General features: G+C 34.6%; 1 protein-coding gene across 2 annotated transcripts in view; it reads right to left on the bottom strand.

Annotated features, from left to right (window-relative positions):
• The window catches only part of ZC2HC1A (zinc finger C2HC-type containing 1A), a 53480-nt gene that overhangs the window by 17821 nt on the left and 13712 nt on the right, over window positions 1-21947 (bottom strand). For both annotated transcript variants that reach the window (XM_024345193.3, XM_024345194.3), the window contains exons 4-7: window positions 15240-15381; window positions 12507-12655; window positions 4352-4451; window positions 3340-3439 (exon numbers count right to left, since the gene is read on the bottom strand). In XM_024345193.3, the coding sequence (XP_024200961.1) occupies window positions 3340-3439; window positions 4352-4451; window positions 12507-12655; window positions 15240-15381 (491 nt within the window). The remainder of the gene's footprint in view (window positions 1-3339; window positions 3440-4351; window positions 4452-12506; window positions 12656-15239; window positions 15382-21947) is intronic.

The following is a 21947-nucleotide window of genomic DNA, read 5'->3' as shown; positions in this document are numbered from 1 at the left end:
GACACAACAAAAAAGGAAACTTCAGGCCAATAACCTTGATAAACATCAACAAAATACTAGCAAATCAAATCCAGCAGCACATCAACAAGCTTAGCCACCAGGATCAAGTAGGCTTCATCCCTGGGATGCAAGGTTGACTCTGCATATGCAAATCAATAAATGCTATTAATCACAACAGAATTAAAGACAAAAACCACATGATTATCTTAATAGATGATGAAAAGGTTTTCAATAAAATTCAACATCCCTTCACGTTAAAAACTCTCAATAAACTAGGTATTGCAGGAACATACCTCAAAATATTAGCCACTTATGACAAATCCACAGCCAACATCATACTGAATGGGAAAAAGCTGGAAGCATTCCCCTTGAAAACTGGCACAAGACAAAGATGCCCTTTCTCACCACTCCTATTCAACATAGTTTTGGAAGTTCTGGCCAGTGCAATCAGGCAAGAGAAAGAAATAAAGGGGGCATCCAAATAGGAAGAGAGGAAGTCAAACTATCCCTGCTGGCAGATGACATGATCATGTATCTAGAAAACCCCATTATATCAGCCCAAAAGCTTCTTAACCTGATAAGCAACTTTAGCAAAGTCTCAGGATTCTAAAATCAATGTGCAAAAATCACTAGCATTCCTATACACTAATAACAGTTAAGCAGAGAGCCAAATCAGGAACAAACTCCCATTCACAATTGCCACAAAAAGAATAAAATACCTAAGAATACAGGTAACTGGGGAGGTGAAAGATCTATACAAGGAGGACTACAAGCCAATGCTCAAAGAAATTAAAGACGACACAAATAAATGAAAAATTATTCCATGCTCATGGATAGGGAGAATCAATATTGTTAAAATGGTGATACTGCCTAAAGCAATTTATAGATTCAATGCTATTCCCATTAAACTATCAGTGACATTCTTCACAGAACCAGAGAAAACTATTTCAACATTAATATAGAATAAAAAATGAGTCAAACTAGCCAAGGTAATTCTAAGCAAAAAGAACAATGCTGGAGGCATCATGTTGCCTGACTTCCAGCTATACTACAGGGCTACAGTAATCAAAACAGCATGGTACTGGAACATGGACCAGTGGAACAGAATAGCAAGCCCAGAAGTAAGACCACACACCTACTACTATCTGATATTTGACAAACCTGACAAAAATAAGCAATGGAAAAAGGATTCCCTATTTAATAAAAGGTGCTGGGATAATTGGCTAGCAATATGCAGAAGACTGAAACTGGATCCCTTCCTTCCACCATATACAAAAATTAACACAAGATGGATTAAAGACTAATGTAAAACCCAAAACTATAAAAACCCTGGAAGACAACCTAGCCAATACCATTCAGGGCATAGGCAGCAGCAAAGATTTTATAATGAAGATGCCAAAAGCAATTGCAACAAAAACACAAATTGACAAATGGGCTGTAATTAAACTAAAGAGTTTCTGCATAGCAAAAGAAACTATCAACAGAGTAAACAGACAACCTACAGAATGGGAGAAAATATTTGCAAATTATGCATCCAACAGAAGTCTAATACCCAGCATCTATAATTTAACAAACAAACTTACAAGAAAAAAACAAACTTACAAGAAAAAAACAAACTTACAAGAAAAAAAACAATCCCATTAAAAAGTGGACAATAGACATGAACAGACACTTTTCAAAAGAAGACATACATGCGGTCAACTGTCATATGAAAAAAGCTCAACATCACTGATCATTAGAGAAACGCAAATCAAAACCACAATGAGGTATTATCTCACACTAGTCAGAATGGCTGCTGTTAAAAAGACAAAAAATAACAGACACTGGTGAGGTTGTGGAGAAAAAAGGAATGCTTATACATTGTTGGTGGGAATGTAAATTACTTCAGCCACTGTGAAAGACAGTGTGGCAATTCCTCAAAGACCTAAAGACAGAACTACCATTTCCCCCAGCAATCCCATTACTGAGTATATACCCAGAAGAATATATATCATTCTTATTATAAAGACACACACATATGTTCACTGCAGCACTATTCATAATACTGAAGACATGGAATCAACCTAAATGTCCATCAATGATATACTGGATAAAGAAAATATGGTACATAAACACCATGGAATACTATGCAGCCATAAAAAGGAATTAGATCATGTCCTTAGGAGGGACATGAATGGAGCTGGAGGCCATTATCCTTAGGAAACTAACACAGGAACAGAAAACCAAATACTGCATGTTCTCACTTATAAGTGGAAGCTAAATTATGAGACTACATGGACACATAGAGGGGAACAACACGTACTGGAGTCTTTTGGAGGGTGGAGGATAAGAGGAGAGAGAGAATCAGGAAAAATAACTGATGGGTACTAGGCTTAATACCTGGATGATGAAATAATGCATACAACAAATTCCCTATGACACAAGTTTACCTATGTAACAAACCTGCACTTGCATCCCTGAACTTAAAAGTTAAAATTAAAAAAACAAAATAATGTGTGCTGTATTTCATTAATCAACTGAACCAGTATATGTAAAGATATAGACATACACCTTCATTCTAATGGTCCTGTGGCAATCCCTTAATTTTCTGATTTATCAAAATAAAAAATAAGTAAATTTCTAAAAATATATGGCTCTATATTAATATCTCCACTGTTACAATTTTTCCCATAACTATTGAAAGTTTAATTATATACTTCATTAAAAGCCATGTAAATATAACAGTAGAAAAATATAAAAAAGGATTAAATTAAGAGAATCACCCCACTGCTTCTATCATACTACACATGGAGTTCAGTAGCTAACATTTTCCTCTTAACAGAATCACCTTATTAAAATTTATATACATACTATAGTTGCAAAATATCCCTTTATAGATTTTCATAATTTACTATTCAAACAAAGCTAGACATTTTGGTGATTTTATTTATTTCTAACATTATAATAAAAACGTGAAAAGAGTCCAGTGTTTACAGTCAAAGAGATCCCAATTTATATATTGCGTCTAACTTTAACAGCTATGTGGCTTTGAGCAAACTGAGCTTCTCTGATCTTCTTTTCTCTTGATTATGAAGTGGTTTTAACAAAAATATATGCAAAATGTCTAGCACAGTGCCTGATACATAGTGCTTAGTAAATTATAGTTAGTATAAAAATCTTCAACATTTCAAATTATTTCCTTAGACTAACAGCAGTGAGTGTGCTCCTGAACAGCAAAATGTTAAAAGACAAATGAACTTAGGAAATGAAGATGAATGAAAAAGCAATTATCAAAACATAATAAAACCTTAGTATCGTTTAATTATATACCACTAATAATTATATCCAGTGTAGACTTACCCTGCATGAGGGGCTGCTATCCCTTTATGAGAGGGAGATAAGGTCTGAAGTTTGTTTCCCAAAGAGCTGCTACTTGAAGACACTTTACCTGAAGGAACACCTTATAATAAAAAAGCATTATTTTTAACAATACTCTAAAAAAGGTTACATAAAACAGAGCATCTAACAAAGGAAACAATGCTTTAGTAATAATCTTTGCAACTATAAATCAAGTTTTCATTGAAGACATTTTTTAAATGGCATTTCCAGAGGACGACATATAGCATCCTTCATTTCTAGTTTCTAAATGTCCCTCTTACAATTGATATATAAATAAAGGTACATGTCAGTGGTCAATATCTTCTTCTAACTATTAAGTGTTTGACTACTACGAACAATTGCCCAGTTCAGAAAGCTACGAAGAGCTAGCATAAAATGAGAGGAAAATGCTGGATCAAAGAATCAAGGAAGTACTGGGCTGACTATTCTGAACAGATGACATCAATAACAACATCTGGGGCCAACATTTAAGCTGAAAAAAGCAACAAAAAAGTGGCTCGGCACCACGGTGGCTCACGCCAGTAATCTCAGCACTTTAGGAGGCTCAGGTTGGGGGATCACGAGTTCAGGAGATAGAGATTATCCTGGCTAACTTGGTGAAACCCCATCTCTATTAAAAATACAAAAAATTAGGTGGGCATGGTGGCACCCGCCTATAGTCCCAGCTACTCGGGAGGCTAAGGCAGGAGAATCACTTGAACCTGGGAGGCGAAGGTTGCAGTGAGCTGAGATTCCACCACTGCACTCAAACCTGGGTGACAGAGCAAGACTCCGTCTCAAAAAAAAAAAAAAAAAAAGGTTAAAAGTAGAAACTACTCAAAGTTATCTTATTTTAAAAAATAATTACTTAACTTCTACATCTCTTCTTAATTATAAATCTATCTTAATATTCCAGAATAGACCACTATCTTTATTTCCTGCTCTGCCAACATGGTTTCAAAAACAAATCAAGTTGCTTTTCGGCTATCATTACCTACAACAGTTTTGCCAGCGCCACTTGGCTGCGGTAATCGTGAAGATCCTGATGATGCAGTTCCAGGAGAATTTGACTTTTTAAGTGCGGGTGGCTTATACTAAAATAATGGGAAAAAAAATTAATCAACATCACTTTTTGATTATGGATTGTAAACTAGTGGTTCAAAACTTAACATTCTTTGGGTTTAGGATTTCAGCCTTACAAGATGAAAAGAGTTGTGGAAATGAATGGTGATGATGGTTGCACATCATTAATGTATTAAAACACTTGTAAGTATACGCTGAATTGTATTCTTAAAAACGATTAAGATGGTAAAGTTTATGCTACATGTATTATACCACAGTAAAAAAATAATCGGAAAGAAACAGCTCACATTCCCTTAAATGAACAGTCTTTTCTACTGAATTATACAAATTGAGGAAGTATAGATTAAAATATATCACCTCAAAGGTTTTCCAAACTAGACTCCCTCTCAGATGCTCCACTGCTAAAACAAACTAACAGCAACTTTTTCAGTTCACAGGAAAAAGAAAAAAAGGTCTAACGGAAAAAACTTCCTCAAAGTTAAGATTTTAAACACCAAACAAACATTAGTAGAAAAACTTAGAAACAGCTATGGTGCAGCTTTAAAGGTCAAGATTTTTATATGTTCCTGGATGTGGTTTTATATTCCATACATATAATTCAGCCATATTTCCTACTGATAAAAACCATAAGATGACCTATTACCTGAACAAGTTTTACAACAGCTGCCTTATGGATTTCCCTGATATGAAGAGAAAGAGCTAATTCTGGCTTCACTATCCTCACCAGACCATCTTAAATTAATGGAGTATGCATTGACCTAAGATATTTCAGCTTATCTTGGATTTTTATATTTCTCTACTCCTCTAAAGAGACATCTTTATTAATTTTATTTTACTTTCTCTTTTTGAGCCAAATTTTGCTCAGTTACCTGACAATAAAAGTATCTTACTGATCACCTGCTTCAATAGCAAGAAATGAACTTGCCCAGGGTTATGCCCCAACTTCACAGCAGAGGAGGAATTTAGACTCATGCTGGTTCTAGCCCAATGCTTCAACCATAAGGTGAAAATCATACTTGCATAGGTGCTTGTAATGTAGCCCAATACGGTATCAAGATTTCATGTGAAAAATTGGTTTTAACGGGCTGGGCACGGTGGCTCATGCCTGTAATCCCAGCACTTTGGAAGGCCGAGGCAGGTGGATCACGAGGTCAGGAGATCGAGACCATCCTGGCTAACACAGTGAAACCCCGTCTCTACTAAAAATACAAAAAATTAACCGGGCGTGGTGGTGGGCACTTGTAGTCCCAGCTACTCAGGAGGCTGAGGCACGAGAATGGCGTGAACCCAGGAGGCGGAGCTTGCAGTGAGCCGAGATCACGCCACTGCACTCCAGCCTGGCAACAGAGCAAGACTCTGTCTCAAAAAAAAAAAAAAAAAAGAAAGAAAAATTGGTTTTAAATCATCATTTTCAAAAATCAAATCATATTTTATAACCAACAATCAATATAAAATTTAAGATGCACTACTACCAAAAATAGCTAGCTAAAACCAATTTTGAAGTCAAACATTATATCCTTCTAACTCTGTATGTGAATTTTTAAAAAGTTAAATCTTGATAAACGGTCACACAAAAAAAGTAGCATTCACATTTTGCAGTATTATGCCAGCACCTGAAAAATAGAGAACCAAAACCTTCAGTAAATGTCTTTCAAATTAACAAATGTCTATGAGACTTTGGGAGATGAACCATATAATGATACTGATTTTTTAAAACCTTAGAGGTGCTTCTGGTTTAAAAGGGCATCTGGGCCACTATATATATAGAGAGAGAGAAAGACAGACATTAGAAAAGACTTAAAATTATAGCAATAGGGAAAACAAGCTCTAACAAAAATTTGTTAAACTACGAGAGTTATGTCTATAAAAACAGAGTTAATAAAATCGGATTAGGAAACAAGACTGTTGACCCACTCAAACTGTACAAACAATCAAAAAAGAGCAAAATGATTAGCATAAACAAAGTGCGCTGATGTGGCCTATTACATATTGAGAGGTCAAGTCTTTAGGCAGGAAACAGGCAGAAAGGTTCCTGGTAGCATTACATAATGGAGACTAAAGATTTTTATGTATATAATAGGAATTATTAACAACTTAATGGCTTACAAATACTTAGGCAGAACATGTCTCCAAAAAATGTTTTGCTTTCTCACTCTCTATGTAAGACTTCCCACTATTTTACTAAATTTTATTGTTGAGTTTTCTGAGCTATTCAGAACCTAGAACAACATTACTTATATCCTATAATATTTCCCATTACTTTAGACAAGAACTAGTCAGGTTAGTTTCCTTTCCGAAAACTGCTTGTTTAAAACGTTATTCACCTCCCCCTCGGTATCTTGCTGTTTTCCCTGACCTAGATAATCTGACTCCTTCCTTTCTGAGCTATATTCTATCTATTCTACAACATCAAGCTGAAAGTCTACTGGTATATAAAGACTTTCAGAATGACTCTATCAATCAACAGTTTTGTGTGCTATTATGAAGACTTTCAGAATGACTCTATCAACCAACAATTTTGTATAAATCCATTTTAATGACCAGGAGAATGAAATGATTTTATACAATTACATTCAACATATTTCTTTCATTCATTATTATTCGGTAATTATTATTTTGTGTTTTTATGCTGCTCACAAATCTCATACATTTCCTTACAAAAATATTTATACAAAGACTAATGACTAATGAAATTGGAAAAAGTCTAAAGAACTTGTAGGACATCCATTTCTGACAAAATGGTAGAACTTACTATTTAGACCAACCTTTCAATTAACAACTAAAAATGCTCAGGAAAGAATAAAAAATCATTGTAAAAGCACTGAATGTCAAATGAGAGGAAAAGAAATTTCCAGGCCAAACCATATGGGATTGTAATAATGACCTGAACATCACATGGATTTGCTGTATAAATTTGCATTATTAGGCTGGTCAAGCAAACTAAGCCAATAATTTAATTTCAGATGTTTCCAGACTGATAAGACTCATAGATACCTAAAAGGAATAAGCACAGCACACATCTTCTCTGGAAGAAGGCATGAATGATAATCACGAATACCTTTTTACTTGTAACAAGCAGCAAAGGTCAATAATAATCAGGGAAATAAGGATATAAGGAAACCGAATGAGAAAAAAAAAAAAAAAACAAGGAACATATCCATACAAGTCACTTGATATTGCTATAATTATCAGACACACATTACAAACAACTATGAGTACTACATTTAAAGAAATAGGAGACAACTATGAAAATATTAATGGAAAATTGCAAACTATAAAAAATAGGAAATTAGAAAAATAGCCAGCCAACTGCAAGAAACTAAAAACACAAAACAGAGATATAGACCAATGGAACAGAACAGAGCACTCAGAAATAATGTCACACATCTACAACTATCTGATCTTTGACAAACCTGACAAAAACAAGAAATGGGGAAAGGATTCCCTATTTAATAAATGGTGCTGGGAAAACTGGCTAGCCATATGTACAAAGCTGAAACTGGATCCCTTCCTTATACCTTACACAAAAATTAATTCAAGATGGATTAAAGACTTAAGTGTTAGATCTAAAACCATAAAAACCCTAGAAGAAAACCTAGGCAATACCATTCAGGACACAGGTATGGGCAAGGACTTCATGTCTAAAACACCAAAAGCAATGGCAACAAAAGCCAAAATTGACAAATGGGATCTAATTAAACTAAAGAGCTTCTGCACAGCAGAAGAAACTACCATCAGAGCGAACAGGCAACCTACAGAATGGGAGAAAATTTTTGCAATCTACTCATCTGACAAAGGGCTAATATCCAGAATCTACAATGAACTCCAACAAATTTACAAGAAAAAAACAAACAACCCCATCAAAAAGTGGGCAAAGGATATGAACAGACACTTCTCAAAAGAAGACATTTATGCGGCCAAAAGACACATGAAAAAATGTTCATCATTACTGGCCATCAGAGAAATGCAAATCAAAACCACAATGAGATACCATCTCACACCACTTAGAATGGCGATAATTAAAAAATCAGGAAACAACAGGTGCTGGAGAGGATGTGGAGAAATAGGAACACTTTTACACTGTTGGTGGGACCGTAAACTAGTTCAACCATTGTGGAAGTCAGTGTGGTGATTCCTCAGGGTTCTAGAACTAGAAATACCATTTGACCCAGCCATCCCATTACTGGGTATATACCCAAAGGACTATAAATCATGCTGCTATAAAGACACATAAACACGTATGTTTATTGTGACACTATTCACAATAGCAAAGACTTGGAACTAACCCAAATGTCCAACAATGATAGACTGGATTAAGAAAATGTGGCACATATACACCATGGAATACTATGCAGCCATAAAAAATGATGAGTTTATGTCCTTTGTAGGGACATGGATGAAGCTGGAAACCATCATTCTCAGCAAACTATCACAAGGACAAAAAACCAAACACCGCATGTTCTCACTCATAGGTGGGAATTGAACAATGAGAGCACTTGGACACAGGAAAGGGAACATCACACCCCAGGGCCTGTTGTGGGGTGGGGGGAGTGGGGAGGGATAGCATTAGGAGATATACTCCATGTAAATGACGAGTTAATGGGTGCAGCACACCAACATGGCATATGTATATGTATGTAACAAACCTGCACGTTGTGTACATGTACCCTAAAACTAAAGTATACTACTACTAATAAAAAAAAACAAATTACAAGCTCAATGTTGGAGGGGCGAAGTGGCTATATAACCATCCTACAGGTAGCAGCAATTATAACAAAAAGATTACTGGAAACCACTGGAAAACCTACACTGTACACCCTGGATTTAACTACCTATACTTAGACCTCCTTACTGCTCCCCTCCTAAAAAAGGAAAGAAAGTAAAAACACTTTGCAAAAGAACAAAACAGAAATTGATATATATTACCTACCATGTCATGTCTAGTTTTCAACCAAACATTACCAGCAAAGAAAGAGAAAACATGATCCATATTTAGCAAAAATGTCAAGTCAACAGAAACTAACTGCAAATGACCACAGGTGGCAGATTTAGTAGTTAAGGATTAAAAAATAGTAATAATAAATAAGACTGAACTATAGGGATTGGAATTGGAGAAATTAAGCCAGGCACAGGCATGTGAGTACCACATGTACTCACTTACATGTAGAATCTAAAACAATGGAACTCTAAGCAGCAGAGAACTGAATGGTAGTACCAGAGGCTAAAGGGAGGGGGAAAGGGAAGAAAGAACAAGGAGATGATGATGATGGTCAAAGGGGTAAGTTTTTGTTGTGGTTTTTATTTTGAGATATACTGCATAGCATGGTGAATACATTAAACAATAATGTATTATACCTTTCAAAATTGCAAAGAGAAAAAAATTTTCAAATGTTCTTACCACAAAAAATGGTAAGTACTTGAGGTGATAGTATGTTAATTAGCTTGATTTAGTCATTACACATTGTATCCATGAATCATGGTATCACTTTGTACCCCATAAATATATACATCTATAATCTGCACATTTATAATTTCAATAAATATATAAATAAGGCAGTAAGCATAACAATACACATCAAGAGTACTGACAGGCCTATAATATCTAGAGTTACATATATGAAACAATAGCACAAACCTGTCAGAGGTAAATAAAAATATCCATAGATATGGGTAAGTCAAAGATGCATTTTTTATTCCTAGAGCAATCACTTTTCAAAAATGCAAAGAATTATAGCTAGAAAGCCAAAAAAGAAAATGAAATCTTATGAAGACAAAAGGGAAAAGAAATGGTGAATTTTTTAAAAAATTACAAAAGGAGAAAACAGATGGCAGACCTAAACATAAGCAAATCAATAATTGCACCAAATGTAAATGACAGGCAGTTTTGACCAACAAGATGAAGTTACTAGATTTGATTTTAAAAAAAGAAATACAAAAACCAATTATAGCAATGCAAAAACACATATATAAGGAATAGAGAGAAAAGAAGTGAGCATAATTATGTTAAAATGGCTATATTCTTATCACATGAAACATACTGCAACACAACAAATATTGCCACAGACAAAAAGGAACAATTTATAATGATAAAAGTGCCAATAAATGGGGAAGATGTAACAATTTATAAATGCACATGCAAACAATAAGAGAAATTCAAAATTTTGAATTAAAAGCTGGCAAAACTAAAGAGAAATGTAAGAAAAGTCATAATTTTAACATATTTCCCTCAGTAATTGATGGAACATCATACACAATGGTGAAAAACAATGCTTTTCACCTAAGAACAGAAAAACAAGGCAAGGAGGTCCACTGTCATCACCTCTATTCAACATTAGTCTAGCCCATGCAGTAAATCACAAAAAAGAAATAAAAGCCAAAAGGTTGGAGGGAAGAAAATAAAACTGTCCTTATTTATAGGTGACATGACTGTATACATAGAAAAGTCCTAAGAAATCTACAAGAAGACTATTATTAGTAAATGAATTTAGGAAAATAGCAGGGTATAAGATTAATATACAAAAATCCAGTTTTTCTAAACAAGCAAAAAACAACTAAAAATGAAATAAAATAAAATTCCATTTACGAGATCATCCAAATACATGACATACTTGGAAAAATCTAACAAAACATGTGTATGACCTATATAATATACACTACAAAACACTGCTAAAATAAAATCTAAATGATCAGAAAATATAACAGGTTCATGAACTGAACAACTCAATATTGTTAAAATGTCAATTCTTCTCAAATTGATTTATGAATTTAATATAATCTCAAATGCTAGAAGTCATTTTTTGTAGATGTTGACAAGTCAATTATAAAATGTATATATAAATGTAAATCAAGAATGGCCAAAGTTTTTTTTTTTTTTTTTTTGAGACAGTCTCTTGCTCTGTCGCCCAAGCTGGAGTGCAGTGGCGTGATCTAGGCTCACTGCAAGCTCCTCCTCCCAGGTTCACACCATTCTCCTGCCTCAGCCTCCCAAGTAGCTGGGACTACAGGCGCCCGCCACCACGTCCAGCTAATTTTTTGTATTTTTATTAGAGACGGGGTTTCACCGTGTTAGCCAGGATGGTCTTTATCTCCTGACAATTGTGATCTGCCCGCCTTGGCCTCCCAAAGTGCTGGGATTACAGGCGGGAGCCACTGCACCCGGCTGCCAAAGAAAATTTTAAAAGGAATTCAAGTAGGAAAATTTAGACTACTTGATTTTAAGGCTTATTAAGGTTCACTATTCTGTATAGTGATAATGCGGTATTGACTAAAGGACAGGGATATAAATCAATGGAACAGAACAGCATGTCCTGAAATAAACCCATACATTTATATTCAACTGATTTCCAACCAAGGTGCCTCCGCAATTCATCAGGGAAAGAAAAGTCCTTTAAACAAATCGTGCTAAAACAATAGAATATCCACATAGAAAACAAAAGGAAAAACTGCCCCTTACTTCACACTATACACAAATACCAGCCTGAAATGATTTACAGATGTAAGAGCTAAAAGCATAAAACTTATAGAAGACATGGGAGAAAAATCTCTGCAATCCTAGTATAGGCAAAGATTTCTTTGATACAAGATAAGGAGCATAAATCATAAAGAATTAATAAGTTGGACTTAATCACATTTTAAAATTTTTGCCCCTCAAAAGACATCCTTAAGAAAATGGAAAGCCAAGTCACAGGATGGGAGAAAATATTCTTAATATACATCTGAGAAAAGACCAAGAATATGTAACAAGGTCTTTCACTCGATAATCTAAAAACATGTATACATATATATAGTTTTTATATATTTTATATATACAAAACGTGCTAAGACAATAGAATATCCACATAGAAAAAAGGAACAATTGCCCCTTCACACTATACACAATTAGCTTGAAATGATTTACAGATATAAGAGCTAAAAGCATACAACTTTTATAGATATATAAAACTATATATCTATAAAAGCAGGTGAGAAAAATATAGTCTAATGTCATGAAAAGCATAAACAATAATCTATGAATGTCCATGAGCCATTTTCTCGTTTATAGCAATTATTAAAACTGAACTTATCACCTGTGTCCGAGAAGTTGGTTTTCCTTTGGTATCTGTAGAAAATTTCCCTTTATTACTAATACGTGCTGCCTGTTCTTTACAGAAATTTATATGTCTATCAGCTGCATTTTCATTGAATCTCCTCTGACAATATGGACATTGAATATAATCTATAACAGATAAAAACGGAAACAGATTAATAGCATAGTACTTGAAACAGACATTAAAAAATCTTAAGTTTCTACGCAGTCATTCAAAAAATATAAGTAATAACATCTGATAAGCAAAAATTCCCATATCCTTATAACTACCCAGTTTCACTTGTCTAAACTTAGTGAAGAGTTAAAAAAAAAAAAAGTCTGCTGGTACATGACTTCCAATTTTCTCCTAGCTTTGAATCAAATGTGTGAAGGAAAAAGAACAAAAGATAAATCCTTAGTACAAAAGAGTAAGCAGAGGAAAAACGTTATTTCTTTTTTGCCTTTATGTTTTCATTTATAATGGATACATACTTTATATAGCAGACTAGTTAGGAAGTAATAATACATGATGTTAAAATACATTTTAAAATATAGGCTCATCTATTAAAATTTTTTATTTCATCAAATGGAAAACTGTCAAGAAATAGTTTACTTATCTTTAAAGTGCTATTTTCTCTTAAAAGTCCCAACAGATGGAAGAAGTGATTAAAATATATCTCACTGACATAATTCAAATTTAAGAAACGGCAAATGTTTCCAAGATAAAATGTCTTCCCAAAATGCAAAGCATACTGTAAATTAAACTTCTTTTGAAATTATTCCAGAACCATATTTTGTAGCATTGTAAAATAACTAAATGAGACACTGGGAATAAATGTAAAAATTTGGTAGTGTCAAAAAAGAATCTTAACAGGTTTACAACTTATTTTAACAGGTTTACTTTTTTGATAGAGAGTTTGCCCTTTTCAATTTATATTCATCTGAGCTCAAAAATTTGTCCTGCTTACTACTGGAGTAGGTCTTAAACCTCTCATAAGAAAGAAATAAGCTGTTTTTGTCAGGCCCAAAAGATTAAAAACACTTCTAAAGCCCAAATGATCCTGAAGAACTGGTACCCTCTCACTCTCTTATATTAGACATGAGAAATGTAGCTATGTAGAGTTAAGACACAATATCTAAATATCTTCAAAGCAGAGAGAAAACTCAAGTTCATGAAGAAAATAAAAGGTAGTATTAAAAGAGGCCCAGGATCAGTTAAAGCATACCAGAAACATTCATTCATATAAGTTAATTATTAATACTCTAGAACAGGGTTTCGCAAAATATGGTCCATGGGCCAAATCCAGCCTGCCTGTTGCCTGTCTTTGTAAATGAAGTTTTACGGAAACACAGCCATGCTCATTTTATATTTATATATATATAATTTATATATATTTATATATAAATATAGATATAGTTTATATATAAAAATATAGATATAAATAATTATATATAGTTTATTATATAAACATATATAATTTATTATATAAATATATATTTATTATATAAATATATATTATATAAATATATATATAATTTATTACATGAATATATATATTTATTACATGAATATATAATGTATTACGTAAATATATATAATGTATTACGTAAATATATATAATGTATTACGTAAATATATATATAATGTATTACGTAAATATATATAATGTATTACGTAAATATATAATGTATTACGTAAATATATATAATGTATTACGTAAATATATAATGTATTACATAAATATATATAATGTATTACGTAAATATATATAATGTATTACGTAAATATATATAATTTATTATATAAATATATAATTTATTATATAAATATATATAATTAATTATATAAACATATAATTATATATAAATATATATATAATTATGTATATATAGTCTATGGCTTATTTGTTGCAATAGAAACCTTATGGCATATAAAATCTAAGATATTTACTATATCTGTAGATATACTATATCTCTCCTCTACAATAAAATGTCAAAAACGATCATATCTAGATTTGCTAAAGAACTTTCTCTTTGTTAGAAAATAAATCCCAATCTAGAGTACTAACATAGCATTAATGTGGCTACCCTGTTACATTAACAACCTCTTTAGGCTGCTCTAATAAGGAATGTCAAAGTGTCAACTTTGTCACTTTAAGTTTTTCGGTATCTCAGTATCTCATACAGGGTTGCAAAAATCTTGCTTTGCTTTTAGTAACAATGACTCAAGCAACTTTTATCTGCTCAATGAGAAAAAATTTAACAATATACAAATTTAAGCCATAAATGTAGTCGAGCCACATGAATTATACATTTTAGGAAAATTATGATTTTTTTTATATCAATCTCAGATGAGAAGATACCAAGGAACCAGGCAACATAATTATATGACTCCTACTGAATGACTACATTTCAATCCGCAGTGAGCATGGTTAAAATATTTCCTGGAATACTCACATTTAATAGTTACTATAATAATTTTTAAATGATATTATAATGCCTTGTTTAAATAAAAGTATTAAAATAAAAACATAATACACTTCCATGTTCTAAATTAATGTCTTTATAAGCCTACATGACTAGATTACCACCACCATTTTACACCAAATCATTTAAAGATTATGCCTCATAACACTCCATGATTGTAAGTTAAGCTTAACAAGTGAAAATTTATAAAAACTCTATCATTATTTTCTTTCCACATGAACATTTCTGTCAACAATATTCCAAATACCAGGATCATAAGAAGGTGGAGGAGGAGGAGGAAGTTTGCCACCCTCTTTGAGGGCCTGATCAAGGCCTTTAGCTGCTCTTATGGTAGCAATGAATTCTTCATGTTTCCTTCTCCAATTAGATGGTTTCTTTGGTGGTTCTGGCTATAAATAAATAAATAAATAAATAAACAAACAGTATCTTTTTAGTATATTGAAATAAAACATCAGATAATTCCATATCATTTTAAATGTTCTCTTATCAGGAGTCCTTAAATGATATCCTTCTCAAATTTATAATTTTAAAGAGAAACTTTATGCAACTACATTGCAATTTTATATTCAATTTCTTAATGTAAGTGTCATTGCGAAAGACACTACTAAACTGCCTTCTGTAGGTGTTACATCTATTTATCCTCCCACTAAGACTGTTGCTGTGGTTCAATGTTCCCTCCAAAACTCATGTTAAAATGTAATTGCCATTGTAACAGTAGTACAAGGTGGGGACATCTGAAAGGTGATTAAGTCATTATGGTTCCGCCCTCCCAGTAGCAGATTACTTATTGAGGAAGTGGGTTCCTGATAAAAGAGTAAGTCTGGACCCCACTTTCTGTTTCACATGCACACCTGCCCTTCCGTCATGGGATTATGCAGCAAGAAGGCCCTCGCCAGATGCTAGCACTATGCTCCTGGACTTCCCAACCTCCAGAACAGTGAGAGATACATTTCTTTTCTTTATAAATTATCCAGTTTGTGGTACTCTATTACAGCAGCAGAAAAGAGACTAACACAGTGTATTTCCCTGTTTTTCCATAGATCCTCTAACAGAGTATATTATCTATCATTTGGGTTTTGAACCAATTAGAAATATGAAAAATAGTCCTCACTTCGTGGATTTAATTGGATTTTCTCTTATAATGATTGAGACTGAGCACCTTTTTAAATTACTAAGAATCATTTAATTTATTGTCTTTACTGTGGACTATTTATATTCCTGCTCAACTTATTTGTTGAGTTATTGGCCTTTAATGTAATAATTTCTAGTAATTTTTTATAGGAAACTATTCCCTCCCTCCCACCAACAATCTGTCTTTTGACCTTGTCTTTGGGTCGTCTTTTACTATGCATAATTATGTTTTAATTACAGTTTAATTTACTGATCTTTTATGGCCTCTGGATCTGCATTAGCCAGGTGCAACCTCACACCAAGGAAAAATAAAATTTTCCCATGCTTCCTTCTACAACTTCCAGTTTCAATTAAAATTTCCTAAATATTTTATTCATGTGGAATTTATCCTGCTGTGTGGAGTGACAAATTGAATCAAATTTTGCTTATTTTTTTTAACATGGCTATGCAGTTGTCCTATCCTTTAGTGACTCTCCCCTCCCTGTCCCCCCACAACAGAATTGAAATAACACCTGTATAATCACTAAATTCCTTTCTGAATTTGGGCCTATTTCTGAACTTTCTCTTCCATTCCACGGTTCTGACTATCCTTTGTTAGTACCAGTATTTTCAATATTGAGACATTATATTTTAACATCTGATAGGCTAATATTTTATTAAGCTTTTTTAATCTTTTCCTAGTTCATGTATATAATTTTTTTGATGTAAACTTTTGAATCAACTTGTCTAATTTTTAAAAATTAAGAATCACATTTATAAACAAGTTGAGAAACTTAAAATCTTTATTAGGTTGAGTCTACCTATACAAGAATATGGGATATATTTCTATTTGAAAAACAGTTCATTTTTATCTTTCAGTAGTATTTTTTTACTTTGTGGAAGTCTTGTATCTTTATTATGAAGTTTATTCCTAAATATTTCATACTTTGTGTTGTTCTTTTGCAGAGGGTCCTTTCCTCATTGCTATGTCTCAAGAGCCTGTTTGCTGAGTATATGAAGCTTAGTTATTTTTGCATAGTAACCTACCACATTACTTCCCTTTACTCCTATTGTTTGTAGTAATTTCTTACTTAATTCTCGGGTTTTCCAGGTATATCATATCTTCTAATAAAGATGATTTTATCCAGTCTTTTCAAATATCTATTGATATAGTTTGGCTGTGTCCCCACCCAAATCTCATCTTGAATTGTAGCTCCCATAAACTCCACCTGTTATGGGGGTACTCGGTAGGAGGTAATTGAATCACGGGGGCAGGTTTCTCCCATGCCATTCTCATGACAGTGAATAAGTCTCATGAGATCTGATGGTTTTACAAAGGGTAGTTCCCCTGCACACATGCTCTTGCCTGCCATCATATAAGATGTGCCTTTGATTCTTCTTCACCTTCCACCATGATTGTGAGGCCTCCCCAGACACGTGAAACTGAGTCTGTTAAACCTCTTTTTCTTTATAAATTGCCTAGTCTCAGGTATTTCTTCATAGCAGTATGAAAATGGACTAATACAGTAAGTTGGTACTGGTGGAGTGGGGTACTGCTATTAAGATACCCCAAAATGTGTAAACAACTTTGGAACTGGGTAACGAGCAGAGGCTGAAACAGTTTGGAGGGCTCAGAAGACAGAAAAATGTGGGAAAGTTTGGAACTTCCTAGAAACTTGTTGAATGGTTTTGACCAAAATGCTAATAGTGATATGGACAACAAAGTCCAGGCTAAGGTGGTCTCAGACGGAGATGAAGAACTTGCTGGGAAATGGAGCAAAGATGATTCTTGTTATGCGTTAGCAAAGAGACTGGCAGCATTTTGCTGTTGCAATAGAGATCTGTGGCTTTAAACTTGGGAAAGATGATTTAAGGTTTCTGGTGGAAGAAATTTCTGGGGAGCAAAGCATTCAAGAGGAAGCAGAATATATAAGTTTGGAAAATTTGCAGCCTAACGATGTAACAGAAAAGAAAAATCCATTTTCTGGGGAGAAATTCATGGCTGCTGCAAAAATTTGCATGAGTAACAAGTAATGGAATGTTAATCACCAAGACAAAGGGAAAAATGCCTCCAGGGCACATCAGAGACCTTCAGGGCAGCCCCTCCCATCACAGATTCAGAGGCCTAGAAGGGAAAAATGGTTTCCTAGGCCAGGTCCAGGGCCCCCCTACTGTGTGCAGCGTAGGGATTTGGTGCCCTGCGTCCCAGCTGCTCCAGGCATGGCTAAAAGGGGCCAAGGTACAAGTTGAGCCATGGCTTCAGAGGTGCAAGCCCAAAGCCTTGGCAGCTTCCACATGGTGTTGAGCCCACAGGTGCACAGAAATCAAGAGTTGAGGTTTGGGAGCCTCTGATTAGATTTCAGAGAATGTATGGAAACACCTGGATGTCCAGGAAGAAGTTTGTTTCAGGGGCGGGGCCCTCATGGAGAACCTCTGCTAGGGCACTGCAAAAGGGAAATAAGAGATTGGAGTCCGTACACAGAGGCCCCACTGGGGCATGCCTAGTGGAGCTGTGAGAAGAGGGCCACCATCCTCCAGACCCCAGAATGGTAGATCCACCGACAGGTTGCACTGTGTGCCTGGAAAAGTTGCAGACACTCAATGTCAGCCCAAGAAAGCAGCCAGGAGGAGGGGGGCTGTACCCTGCAAAGACAAAGGGGTAGAGTTGCCCAAGGCCATGGGAGCCCACCTTTTGAACCAGCATGACCTGGATGTGAGACATGGAATCAAAGGAGATCGTTTCAGAGCTTTAAGGTTTAATGACTGCCCTCATGGATTTCAGACTTGCATGGAGCCTGTGGCCCCTTTGTTTTGGCCCATTTCTCCAATTTAGAATGGGTGTATTTACCCAATGTCTGTATCCCTATTGTATCTAGGAAGTAACTAACTTGTTTTTGATTTTAGAGACTCACAGGCAGAAGAAACTTGCCTTGTCTCAGATTGAACTGTGGACTTTAGGGTTAATGCTGAAATGAGTTAAGACTTTGGGGGACTGTTGGGAAGGCATGAATGGTTTTGAAATGTGAGGGCATGAAATTTGGGAGTGGCCAGGGACAGAATGATATGGTTTGGCTGTGTCCCCATACAAATCTCATCTTGAATTGTAGTTCTCATAATCCCCACAGGTTGTGGGAGGAACCCATTGGGAGGTAATTGAATCACGGGGGCAGGTTTTTCCTGTGTTGTGCTCGTGATAGTGAATAAGTCTTGCGAGATCTGATGGTTTTATTAAAAAGGGAAGTTCCCCTGCTCTTGTCTGCCGCCATGTAAGATGTGACTTTGTTCCTTCTTCACCTTCCACCATGATGTGAGGCCTCCCCAGCCATATGGAAGTTTAAGTCCCTTAAACCTCCTTTTCTTTATAAATTACCCAGTCTCCAGTATTTCTTAATAGCAGTAGGAAAATGGACTAATACATCTATGCATCTAATTTCTTCTTCTTATCTAACTGTATTGGCTGGCACTTACGGTATTGGTTACAGTTTAACCTTCTCCTTGACTTTAATGGGAATTGCCTCTAGTGTCCTCCACTAAACATGATGCTGGCTCACATGCTACAGAGATTTATTCTGTAATATTATTGAGATACCCAACTATTCCTACTATGTCTATATTTTTAAAATCAAGAATTATGTGTTGAATCCACAAAGTCAAAAGATGGTACTTTAAAAGATGGCTAGGTATGACGGCTCATGCCTGTAATCCCCACATTTTGGGAGGTGAAAGTGGGAGAAATCACCTGAGGCCAGGAGTTCAACACCAGCCTGGTCAACATAGTAAGATCCCTGTCTCAAAAAAAAGAAAAAAAAAAAAAAGAAAGAAAAAGGAAAAAAGAGAACTCAAATTATGAATGAATTAAAAATAATACACAAATATGAAAAAGACAAGAAGATATTATGAAGAAATTGTATGCCAATAAATTTAATAATTATGACAAAATGGGCAATGTCCTTGGAAAACACAACAAAACAGATACCAGAACAAATATAAAATCAAAATGTCATTTATTTTAGAAAATATTTTCCTTCCCACAAAGAAACCTCCTGGCTCAGCTACCTTTAATTTTTAATTTTTGTAGACATATAAGAAAAATCTAGCATCAATATTACACAAACTCTCTCAGAGAATAGAAAACAATGAAACGACTTTCCAAACAGTGTTCTGAGAGCAGCAAAACTCTGACAAAAAGAATGACATTATCTACTTCTCTGATTAATATAAATGCAAAAATCTTAAACGTCAGCAAATTTAGATGTTTGAGATTACTGACTCTTTAACATTTCTTATTTTATAGCAAAATATCTGATCACAACATTCATCTGCTCTATGATTATTACTCATCTACTGATGTTTTGCTGTTCTTTTCTACCTTTTTTCTCATAGTATCTTTTATCAATGCTGAGCTAATATATTTTCTATTATTCATCGCTTCTATTATTCATTTCTACTATTCAGCATAGATTTCCTGGTACAGCTATTTGCAAGAAGTTTTAGGGAGGAGAGGCCCAGGGTAGCTATACAAACCAGCAGCTCTCCTCTCTGTTGCAACAGATTCAGACTAGTTCCTGCAAATAAGGCGTCTCTGTGTAATTACACCCTGCTTCCCTCAGATCCTATGAGAACCACTTCAAAAAAAAAAAGGTCACAGCCTTTTATGTTAGGCCCCTCATCTTCAGGAAAGGCATTTTCACTAATGTTTTCTAAGGGCCTCTACCACTAGGCCTCCTCAACTCTCTGTTCCTACTCCCACCATTCTCTCCCTCCTGACTTTTATACAATTTCAGCCCTGCTCATTCCAGCTGGTAGCTATCCAAATTCCTACAGCTCCTCCCAGTTTCTGTCTTGGCTATACTAAACAAGAGATAAAGATACTATCTGATAAGATCTCTCACCTTTAAGGAATCACTTTTAAGATGAGGAAACCCCTCAACTTTAAGGTAGCAGATTTCCAGAATCCAGCCACAGGCCCCCAAGAAATTTCCTATACCTCCTCTTACGGGTAATTTCTCCTGGATTTCAACTGCTTTGGGGCAATCCTTACATATATTTGATAATCTATGAATTATGCCTACCTTTTGTTTTTCCAAAAATGAAGTTTGTAGTTGCTTTGCCCCACTCTGCTTATGATTTTGTAGGATTTTCTTGATACAGGTAAATATATTAAGAACTACACTTACAACCTTCAAATCTTCTAAGACACTGCTTCTCAAACTTTAATGTGCATATGACTCACCCAAGGATGTTCTTAAAATGATTCTAATTCAGTACGTTTGGGAGGAGGCTGAGATTCTGTATGTCTAACAAGTTTCCAAATACTGCCACTATTACTGCTCTGCGGGCCACAGTTTTAGGTAACAAGGCAATAAACCACTTAATACAAAGCAATGGTTTTTACTTTGCTTTTTTCTAGAATTCAGTTTTTAAGTTTACAACCCCAATTCCTTATAAAAGAAACAGGATGACTAATATTCATTGAAATCACCATGGATAATCTTATGTAATCCCTACAATAACCACACAAGATAAATACTACTACTATCACCATTTTACAGTGAACAGAAGCATAATTACATTAAATAACTTGCCCAGAATAATACGGTATGTAGCAAAGTGAAAGTTAAATTCAGACAGTCTGACTCTTGAGCCAATTTTAACACCCACTATATTACACTGCTTCCAAAGATTTGGCAATTTTATCTACCAAAGCAAATTAAAGCTAATATAGGCAGCAGGTAACTAAGAAAAACGTCATATATTGATTTATATAGCTTATTCAAACCCCACCATCCTTACTTTAAATGTTCACAGTAAAAAACAAAAATGAACATCTAATTTTTCTATCATC

Source organism: Pan troglodytes, chromosome 7 (genome assembly GCF_028858775.2).
Source record: "Pan troglodytes isolate AG18354 chromosome 7, NHGRI_mPanTro3-v2.0_pri, whole genome shotgun sequence".
In the NCBI taxonomy this organism is placed as follows: domain Eukaryota; kingdom Metazoa; phylum Chordata; class Mammalia; order Primates; family Hominidae; genus Pan; species Pan troglodytes.
Note: the sequence above shows the minus strand (reverse complement) of the source record. Positions and strands in the feature narration are given on the sequence as shown.